Source organism: Electrophorus electricus, chromosome 2 (assembly GCF_041902795.1).
Source record: "Electrophorus electricus isolate QZ-2024a chromosome 2, ASM4190279v1, whole genome shotgun sequence".
NCBI classification, from domain to species: Eukaryota; Metazoa; Chordata; class Actinopteri; order Gymnotiformes; family Gymnotidae; genus Electrophorus; species Electrophorus electricus.
This window is the reverse complement of record NC_137498.1, coordinates 3,355,001-3,365,000: the sequence shown is the minus strand read 5'-3', so window position 1 is coordinate 3,365,000 and position 10,000 is coordinate 3,355,001. Positions and strand designations below refer to the sequence as shown.

At 48.2% G+C, this 10,000-nt stretch overlaps 2 protein-coding genes across 3 annotated transcripts in view; one reads left to right on the top strand and one right to left on the bottom strand.

Annotated features, from left to right (window-relative positions):
* The first annotated feature begins 798 nt into the window (after nucleotides 1-798).
* tram2 (translocation associated membrane protein 2) lies at nucleotides 799-4,349 on the top strand. The gene is made up of 11 exons (XM_035528816.2): nucleotides 799-1,122; nucleotides 1,918-1,981; nucleotides 2,104-2,213; nucleotides 2,638-2,754; nucleotides 2,852-2,910; nucleotides 3,081-3,165; nucleotides 3,246-3,316; nucleotides 3,430-3,534; nucleotides 3,614-3,757; nucleotides 3,866-4,023; nucleotides 4,269-4,349. Exons 1-11 carry the CDS (start codon nucleotides 1,003-1,005, stop codon nucleotides 4,343-4,345), a joined length of 1,110 nt encoding a protein of 369 aa, XP_035384709.1. The 5' UTR covers nucleotides 799-1,002; the 3' UTR covers nucleotides 4,346-4,349.
* Nucleotides 4,350-6,346: 1,997 nt separating this feature from the next.
* The window catches only part of efhc1 (EF-hand domain (C-terminal) containing 1), a 4,286-nt gene continuing 632 nt past the window's right edge, over nucleotides 6,347-10,000 (bottom strand). The window contains exons 3-10 of one of the 2 annotated variants that reach the window (XM_035528788.2): nucleotides 9,620-9,907; nucleotides 9,204-9,353; nucleotides 8,798-8,990; nucleotides 7,783-8,003; nucleotides 7,499-7,639; nucleotides 7,157-7,370; nucleotides 6,849-7,077; nucleotides 6,347-6,588 (exon numbers count right to left, since the gene is read on the bottom strand). In XM_035528788.2, coding sequence (XP_035384681.1) covers nucleotides 6,875-7,077; nucleotides 7,157-7,370; nucleotides 7,499-7,639; nucleotides 7,783-8,003; nucleotides 8,798-8,990; nucleotides 9,204-9,353; nucleotides 9,620-9,907 — 1,410 coding nt within the window. In that variant the 3' untranslated portion in view covers nucleotides 6,347-6,588; nucleotides 6,849-6,874. The remainder of the gene's footprint in view (nucleotides 6,589-6,848; nucleotides 7,078-7,156; nucleotides 7,371-7,498; nucleotides 7,640-7,782; nucleotides 8,004-8,797; nucleotides 8,991-9,203; nucleotides 9,354-9,619; nucleotides 9,908-10,000) is intronic. The other variant, XM_035528787.2, reaches the window with a different exon arrangement.

The window sequence follows — 10,000 nt, the reverse complement described above, 5'->3', positions numbered from 1 at the left end:
GAGGCTCTGATTGGATCACAGAGTGTGTTCAATAACAAGAGGATCTGTGACTGGAAACACTGCTACAGTTAGAGATAGTTGTGTATGGTCATATATGCACAGTCTGTTGTAAATGTTTTTTTTAAAAGCCTGATACATTTTGCCACTGTGAAACACACACTCACCAGGGTCACCCACATCAATAACCAGTTCTGGCTTTGTACTTTGCATGCAGCATTATGAAATAGGTTCATTTATCTGTTTATAAGAGAATGCTGGCTTTCAGCAGATTTAGGGACTCTATGTGTAATACTGAAATGTTAAAATAGTAAAAATACTGATATGTTAAAAGATCTTCACACTTCGGGCTCAGGATATTAAACGAGTGTCTTTCCACAAGCACACCTGACAGCCCGGTCCGGTGTTTCTAGAACCCACCCCAGCCCTGCTAACCCACCGCAGTGATCCAATAACCCACCCCAGTCCTGCGTTTATCAACCATTTTTCATTTGGTCTGTCTGTGATCCACATATGCAAGGTCGCGCATGATCAAAAACAGTTTTGTGAAGTTTTGCCTCTTGGCTCCGTCTTTTACACTGCGTGTTCACAACCGTCTGGTGAACACCCAACACTCGGTGATTCACGTGAACGCGTCTTACCACCAGCAGCCAGGGCGGGTTTTTGTTCTTGTTGTTGTTGTTGTTGTTGTTGTTTTCCCAACAACAAAAATTTTTTATTATTTTTTTCGCATTGTGTCAAATGTTCTTGAACACGTTACAAATTCTAGGAAGAAAGAAACAACTCCAGGCTGGCCGCAGGGATAGGATTGGAAAGACGCGACTCGCTCACCGATCGCAAGCACGAGAAGCCCTCGCGCGTCGTCAGGAATGTCGCGAACGTGCCCTTTAAGGAAGGCGCGTGCGCACAGGGCTCAGAAAGTTACTCGCAGACTCGTGAAGTTCTGGGAGTAGGAAGGGGGGGGAAGAAAACTTTACAAAAAAGCCCAAAACTGGAACTTTAGAAATGGCCTTTCGGAGAAGAAATAAGAGTTATCCGTTTTTTAGTCAGGAGTTTCTCATTCAGAACCACGCCGACATCGTCTTTAGTCTGGTGATTTTCATTTTGGTTGGGCTGATGTTTGAGGTACGTTGAACGGATCATTTTTTTCCCCCCGTGACTTCGCTCAGCTGCGTGTGTGTGTTTGTGTGTTTCTTTCTTTCTTTCTAGCGCACTGCGACCGTTGCGCCGGTGGTCGGTGATCGCACAGCAGAGGCCTTCCTGCAAACTCTTTATTCCATCAAAGTCATGGAAGAAAAACGTCAGTCATTCAGTGGTCGGCGTGAAATAGCCATTAGGCGCGTGTAACCACACACACACCTGGATCAGACTCGAGAAGCTTTTGCAACGTTTCAGTTTCTAACACCCGCCCTACTGTTAAACGTGAGAGGCGTTGCGACACATGTTGAGATTTGTTATTATTTGCGTGCTTTTATTTTTTTTTTTGCATTTTCGTTTTTACGCTTCCACAGCAGCGTTTGCTCCGATTAGCACCCGCAGCCTCGCGACGGGATTTGCCCGCTCCGAATCGCGCGACTGCCACGTCTCACGCGGCGCTGCGATGGGATGTCCTCCGCGAGACGGGGGGTTTGCTTTCGCCCAAGTGCCGTTTATTTGCGTTAAAGGACACATCAGGCCTGGTTTATGTGCGCCTGCCCCTCCACCAGCTCAAATTTGACACGTTTTAGTCGACATTCCGTCCCGTTTTGGACACGCGCGTTAGCGCGTGACCTAGGAGCGCCTCGCGTGCACGGGTCGGTGGCCCGCTCGCGGTAAAGGAGTAAGTGCGGAGTCATGAGGTTTGAGAAGTAGGCGATGGTGAACTGGCTCGCTACTGTCCGTCCGTCTGGCTCACTGCTGTCCGTCTGTCCATTCCTGCAGGCCACTGCGAAAACGGCCATTCTGTTCATTCAACCACAGTACAACACCAGCATCGTGACCCCAGGTACAACACACACACACACACACACGTACGTGTCCACGGTGCATCTTCCTCTGGCTCTCCCTCTGCGGCACTGTAAGTTGATGCGTGACCTAAGCTAACTGTGTGTGTGTGTGTGGTTCCAGATGGAGAGGTGTCTCTGTACCATTATGGGTGGAAGGACTGTGTCACCCTCCTCTTCTATCTGTTCATCACCATCATCCTGCACGCTGTAGTTCAAGAGTACATACTGGATGTGAGTGTTTTGTTATGGCCTTATGGGTACTGTAGTCTCAGCCTGGAAGAACCACAGTACACTATAGGAGATACGGACTAGGTTGTGTGTAAACACACACATATGTTGACGTGGTAACAGCGGTCAGCTTTCACATTTAGTTGAAACAGAGAGAAACTCGCTCAGGCCATGGGGCTTACACCGATGTTTTACTGTTTTGAAGAAAGAATGGTTAGTCCACAAATTAAACACCTTTCGTATGGCTTACGCCACAGCTGAAATAGAAAAATGAAGATCAGTGGAAAAATAGCCAATAGGTGGAGCTGGCCATCTCGTAGACTGATAAACAGAACAGCTGTGGAATCAAATATTGACCGTAACTTGTGTTAATCAAATTCTGATAACTGACCGTGTGTGTGTGTGTGCGTGCGCGCGCTCTCTGCAGAAAGTAAACCGGCGTCTCCACCTCTCGAAGAGTAAAAACACCAAGTTTAACGAGTCTGGCCAGCTGTGTGTGTTCTACCTGCTCTCCAGTCTGTGGAGCTTCTACATCCTCGCCACCGTAATACACACACACACACACACACACACACAGAGAGACAGACAGACAGAGACAGAAATATTCTTCATTTGAGCTTTTTTAATGCTTCTTAATGCAGGAAGGCTACATTCTTCATCCCAGCAGCTTATGGGAAAATTATCCACATGTGCAACTGAGGTAAACACACACACACACTTTTTTCTTTCTCTCTCTCTCACTCTCTCTCTCTCTCTCTCTCTCTCTCTCTCTCTCTCTCTCTCTCTCTCTCTCTCTCTCTCTCTTTCTCCTTGCCTCCACGTTCCTGACCCGTCTGTCTGTCTGTCTGTCTCTGTCTCTCTGTGTCTCAGGTTCCAGGTGAAGTTTTTCTACCTCACCCAGTTGGCCTACTGGTTCCATGCTCTGCCTGAGCTCTACTTCCAGAAAGTGCGCAGGGTAAGGACAGGAGTGTGTGTGTGTGTGTGTGTGTGTGTGATAGAAGGAAAGAAGTTAATTGGCATGTGTGATTTTTATAGGAGGAAATCCCTCATCAGTTGCAGTACATTTGTTTATACCTGTCTCACATCCTTGCGGCATACCTGTTAAAGTAAGTCTGCACATTTATGCACACACACACACACACACACACACACACACACACACACGCGCGACCTGAGTGTAGGCTTTGGCTTCACTGTAGAATTGCCCTTCCCCCCCCAGTCTGACGCGGGTGGGCTTGGTCCTGTTGTGTCTGCAGTACCTCTCTGAGATGGTCTTCCATCTGTCTCGACTCATCTACTTCGTTGACGAGACTCATCGTAGAACGTGAGTGCCAAAAGACCGTCTCGCGTTAAGCGGGTTCGTCTCGTCTTTTAACGTCTTGTGTGTGTGTGTGTGTGTGTAGGTTCGAGCTGTGGTCGGTGGGGTTCGTGCTGACTCGCATGATGACCCTCACTCTGATGTTCTTGGCTGTGGGCTTCGGTCTGGCGCGGTCGGAAAACCAGGTGCTGGATTGGGAAGCAGGCAACTTTAACAGCCTGCCAGTCAGGTCAGAAACCCCGCCCACCCCGCCTCGCGGATGCAGGCAACCGAGGAAGCTGACTTGGTGTTCTGCATCCCTTGATGTGTGTGTGTGTGTGTGTGTGTGCGCACACAGGTTGCTGGTGTTGTTCCTAGCATGCTCCACTCAGTCATGGCTGCTGTGGAAGTTTTTCCGATTTCAGCTGAGACGTACGCGCGACTTCCGACTGGAACAAGCCAAGAAAAGAGCGGCAGCTAAACAGCAGACACCCCGCGCGCTGAAACGTGACTCAGGTGTGTACACACACACACACACACAGAGGGGGAAATGAGAGACAGGTGTCATTTAGGTAACATCTCCCAGTGAGTTATTCACAAATACAACAGACGCTGCCCTTGCTGAAGAGGGATCGTGTTTACAAGTCAGTATCTGCGTCCGACCCTCTTTGGTTACACTGGGGACCTTTTTGCTCTGTGTCTGGTTTCTGCTATCTGGTTACTGAAGCCATGCGTGTGCACGCGCGCGTGCATTTTTGCAGTCGGCCATCACGAGAACGGCGCGCTCAGGGCAGAGAACGGCACCTCGCCTCGGCCAAAGAAGCTCAAATCCCCCTAACTCCGCGCCCCCGTCCGCTTCCTGCTCCGTGCTCTGCTGCGTGGACCCGAGGGGATCAACTTTCCACAGAGGATGTGACATCAATACCCCTGCCCCCTCGCCAGGCCGTTCGCCTTCCAGCTTGACGCGTCTTTTCTACTTCGGTATCAGTATTTGTTGCGTTTTTTTTCCCCCAGTTGACAGCTTCACGATCAAAAAAGCCATTTTTTTACCTGTAATGTTTTCCAAATCAGTACTGTACTGGCCGGCCCTGGGGCGGTGCTACAGGGCGCTCTATGGTAGCCCGGGAAGGACACCCAGAGCTCAGGTCACCCACAAAGTGTGAATTTAATAAAGGGGTGTGTGTGTGTGTGTGTGTGTGTGTGTGTGTGTGTGTGTGTGTGTGTGTGTGTGTGTGTGTGTGTGTGTGTGTGTGTGTGTGTGTGTGTACTGTGGGGTCTGTTCCAGCCATGCTTCCTAGTCTTGCCTGTTACTAAGCAACGGGAATCAAAACTAGGGGGTGATCTTCAAATGACCCGCATGTCTGACCATCTGTACGAACTTTAGTCTACCCAAGACAATACGAATGAGTGAAATTACCTGGAATTTGTGTGTGTTTCCTGCTGATCTTTGTGCTCTGGTGCTTAATGGTAAAAATATTGTTCGCATGCACAGGAGGGCTCTGGACTTTGAGCCTTTTGCTGTTTGTGATTGGGGTCACTGATCGGATCACACACACACACACACACACACACACACACGCACAATGTGGCTTTATGTAATACCTGTTTTTTCTCTGTGTTGTGGTTAATGGAGTTTCTACAGCACTGCATTCAGATTAATGAGGTTTCACCTACAGTGCTTTGTTTGTAACTGACGTGAATGTACGTGATCATGCCTTGTACATGTTTGATTCTCTTGATGAGTAAAAGTTTTTTTTTCCTGTAGACGCAGCACCTGTCCTGTTTCTTTTAAACTTAGGCCAGCTAGGTTATTCAACCCTTTCCACACCATAACAAAAGGCTTTATGGCCTGAGGGGTGTGAAATATGGAATTTATAAGCAGTCAAACTTCCAGACTGTGGGGAATCTGTTAGCCAAACCAAAAAAAAATGCTATAGTTAATAGTGACCTTTTATAGTTAACCATTCTAGTTAATAGTGTCATTATAGTTAACCATTATAGTTATGTTACCGTTATAGTTAGCGACCTTTATAGTTAATGAGCTTTATAGTTAATAGTGACCATTATGGTTAATGACCTTTATAGTTAACTGTTATAGTTAATAGTGACCATTATAGTTAACGACCATTATAGTTAATAGTGACCATTATGGTTAACGGCCTTTATAGTTAACTGTTATAGTTAATGACCTTTATAGTTAACCGTTATAGTTAATAGTGACCATTATAGTTAATAGTGACCATTATGGCTAACGGCCTTTATAGTTAACCGTTATAGTTAACGACCTTTATAGTTAACTGTTATAGTTAATGACCTTTATAGTTAACCGTTATAGTTAATAGTGACCATTATAGTTAACGACCATTATAGATAATAGTGACCATTATGGTTAACGGCCTTTATAGTTAACCGTTATAGTTAATAGTGACCGTTATAGTTAACGACCTTTATAGTTAACTGTTATAGTAAATGACCTTTATAGTTAACCGTTATAGTTAATAGTGACCATTATAGTTAACGACCTATCTAGTTAACCGTTAAACTTAATAGTGACTGTTATAGATAACGACCTTTATTGTTAATAGTGACCGTTATAGTTAACGACCATTATAGTTAACCGTTATAGTTGACAACCCATTATAGTTACTGACCTTTATAGTTAACCACTGTTAGAGATAATAGTGACCATTATAGGTAACAACCTTTATAGTTAATAGTGATTATATTTAACATTATATTTAACCGACATAGTTAATAGTGACCGTTATATTAAGTAGCCAAACAAATAATGATGGGAAGTTTGTAAAATTCAAAAAGAAATTTGGAATTGCTTCATTGCTTCAGTGCCACACTGAGGATGAGCTTTTATTGGTGCAGGGTACATTATCGTTACATCATCGTTACTCTCAGAAAGGTGGAGTTTCATGAGGTCAATATGCCAGAGGGAACACTGGGAAAAGTAGGCTAATAAAACCTTTTTTTTTAAGTGTGCATTAACAGTGGCTATAAGGATATGGAGAATACCGAAGAGAATTCCTCCAGCAGCAAGGAAGCTTTAGGAAGAGGCAGGAATTCCTTCATCTGCAAGGAAAAGGCGAGAGGGGAGCTCTTAACAGGAAGTGTTTAACGATCTGCGCTTAACGATCTGCGCTTAACGATCTGCACTTAACGATCTGCGCTTAACGATCTGCACTTAACGATCTGCACTTAACGATCTGCGTTAATGCAAGAATCACGTGCTAATGACAAGCGAAAAAGGAGGGACTGGGGTCATGATTCCGTTAGCATAGTACTGAATCAGAATATGCAGAGTACTGACTGAGAATTAGAATAGTACTGACCTGGAATTAGCAGAGTACTAGCTGAATTAACATACTGAGATGGGCGCACCTGCCGTGGGCTCGGACGGGTCTTCGAGCGCGCGGATCGGACCTAGCGCCCCGCCGGGACGGAGAGCCTGACGGAGGGAGGAGAGCGTCCGCTCGGGAACCTGATCCTGTTCTGAGACCGACTCAAGGTAGTCGAGCACATACTGGTCAGCATCTGTCAATACGAATCGGTGCCTAAACACTAGGAGGGGAGGACAGACATTAGTAACACAGCCAGGTTGGACACTAATAGAAGCTTCTGGAAGTTCAGCTATCCGTACCCTCCACCGTGGCTCCTATGGCAAAATCGGCTGGGCTGTAGTATTCCGGGTTGTCGACGGTGCTCCCTGGTTTGGGGATCCGGGTCTTCTCCAGGAACTTGCCTGCAATGATTCCGGAGTTGCGCTTGGGAGTCTCGTAGATGCTGATGGCGTCGTTGGCCAGGAAGTAGGAGATGATGAAGTGACGTCCCCTGTCCTGAGGATTCTGGGAGTCCTGCAGTCAGGGGAGGGGAGAGCTCTGTGTGTGTGTGTGTGTGTGTGTGTGTGTGTGTGTGTGTGTGTGTGTGTGTGTGTGTATGTGTGTGTGTGTGTGTGTGTGTGTGTGTATGTGTGTGTTCTCACCAGTCTGGCAGCGTAGCGCAGTACTTTGTGATCTTTCTCCAGCGCTTTTATCAGGTTTTTCTTGGGCGGCTCCGGAACCAGAGACAGACAGTTCTGGACAGAGTCCTCCAAAGAGCCAAAGCCGTTGTATGGTGGGATCACCTGTGAGTGTGTGTGTGTGTGTGTGTGTGTGTGTGTGAGTGTGTGTTTGTGTGTGAGCAGGAACAGAAGGGAAAAAAAATTAACCTCCAGGGTCAGAATGTTCGCTCCCATTGACATGCAGAAGGACCAGTAGGATTCTTCACCCTCTTCCAGTATTCCTGGGGCTTCTTGTCCAAGGGGAGGGGCTTAAGCAGGATCTCAGGGTGATGCTGCTCATAGTACTTCCGGGTGAACGCGTCACAGTCATACAGCAGGAAACGCTTTCCCAAAAGTGTCAGCTCCTCCCCGACCCGGAAATCCTTTGGAGAGTAATACTCTTCAACTTCCTGTTTTGACACTTCCAGCACACAGCTAGGGAAGGGCTCTGGGGAAAAGAGAGACATTAGTGTGTGTGTGTGTGTGTGTGTGTGTGTGTGTGTGTCTGTCTCACGGCAGGCTGCTCTAGCGCGTTTGGACACTCTGTCAGTCTAACGGTAGAGGGAAGGGCTCTTATGTGAGTGTGTGTGTGTATATCTCATGGCAGGCTGCTCTGGCGCGTTTGGACACTCTCTGTCGGTTTAATGGTAGAGGGAAGGGCTCTTATGTGAGAGTGTGTGAGAGTGTGTGTGTGAGTGTGTGTGTGTGTGTGTGTGTGTGTGAGTGTGTGTGTGTGTGTGTGTGTGTGTGTGTGTGTGTGCGTGTGCGTGTGCGTGTGCGTGTGCGTGTGTGTGTGTGTGTGTGTGTGTCTCACGGCAGGCTGCTCTGGCGCGTTTGGACACTCTCTGTCGGTGTATCAGCAGAGGGAAGGGCTCTTATGTGAGAGTGTGTGTGTGAGTGTGTGTGTGTGTGTGTGTGTGTGTGTGTGTGTGTGTGTGTGTGTATATCTCATGGCAGGCTGCTCTGGCGCGTTTGGACACTCTGTCGGTTTAATGGTAGAGGGAAGGGCTCTTATGTGTGTGTGTGTGTGTGTGTGTGTGTGTGTGTGTGTGTGTGTGTGTGTGTGAGTGTGTGTGTGTGTGTGTGTGTGTGTGTGTGTGTGTCTCACGGCAGGCTGCTCTGGCGCGTTTGGACACTCTCTGTCGGTGTATCAGCAGAGGGAAGGGCTCTTATGTGAGTGTGTGTGTGTGTGTGTGTGTGCGTGTGCGTGTGCGTGTGTGTGTGTGTGTGTGTGTGTCTCACGGCAGGCTGCTCTGGCGCGTTTGGACACTCTCTGTCGGTGTAACAGTAGAGGGACGGGCTCGCGGCCACTGTTGGGCTGCTGCACCTCTCGGATCTCCACTGTGTCGTCCACCAGGTAGAAATGAAGTAACACTGCACGCTTCTCCCCGTACAGAGAGCCTGAGTCATCCCACAGAGCAAAGAATCGCAGTACCTACACACACACACACACACACACAGAGACACATGCATCCATGCACACGCACAAACACATACACAAACATACCCACACACATTCACACACACACACATGCACACACAAACACACACATATCCATGCACATTCACACACACAAGCACACAAGTGAGTGTGTGTGTATGTCTATGCATTTGTGCCTGTGTGTATGCGCGCGCGCGCGCGTGTTACTTTGCCGTCCATGGTGAGGAACTGCTTGAAGTTGTCATAGTTTGATGGCGTGATGTGGTAAAGTTGCGGCTTCCTTCTACCGCTCGTGTAGGGGTCACTGGCTGTTGGCTCAGGGTCGTTCAGAACTATGCCCTGGCTCTCCATAAACTCCTACACACACACACACACACACACACACACAGACATATACAGACAGGTACAGACGTGTGGCCTGTGAGTGTGTGTGTGTGTGTGTGTGTGTGTATAACAGGCCATAAACATGCAACAGACAGCAGCAGTTCAGAAACACACACGACCCACATGCGAGCGTGTGCATGGCGGCGTGCGTGAGCAGGTCACATCTGAGTACGAGTTTAAGCACGAAGGAATTAAACTTTAGAAAACAACGCACGTGCACTATGCGAGACCCCACACACCTGAGTGAAGGGGTCGCAGTGTGTGAGTCTGTACACGGTGCCATACACACACAGGTCCATGGCGACGTTGAGGTCCTTCCAGTGGTAAACCGCCCCCTGCTGGCTCTTGGGCAGCTTGTGCCTCTTCAGCAGTTTTCCCTGCGGCATTCCAGAGTTTTCCACCTCCGGCTCCATCACGCACATGCTGTCGTCCTCCAGGTAGTAGTAAATGACCACGGGGCGTATGCGCCAGCGCTCGTCTGGAGAGTCATGCACTTCCTGCCGGAAGTAGCCGTAGAAACGGAGCACCTGGAGGTGGGAAAGGGGAAGGATGTGGGGGGGGCGGGGGGGGGGGGGGCGGTGGGTTAATCATCATCTAGTTTGCCCGTCAAATCCAGGATC

What these genes read in the sequence shown, in the direction of transcription:
- tram2 (XM_035528816.2), top strand. Translation starts at nt 1,003, where the DNA reads ATGGCCTTTCGGAGAAGAAATAAGAGTTATCCGTTTTTTAGTCAGGAG. An exon ending in CACCAGCATCGTGACCCCAG is followed by an intron (nt 1,982 to 2,103) that starts GTACAACACACA and finishes GTGTGGTTCCAG; the next exon opens with ATGGAGAGGTGTCTCTGTAC. An exon ending in TTTAACAGCCTGCCAGTCAG is followed by an intron (nt 3,758 to 3,865) that starts GTCAGAAACCCC and finishes GTGCGCACACAG; the next exon opens with GTTGCTGGTGTTGTTCCTAG.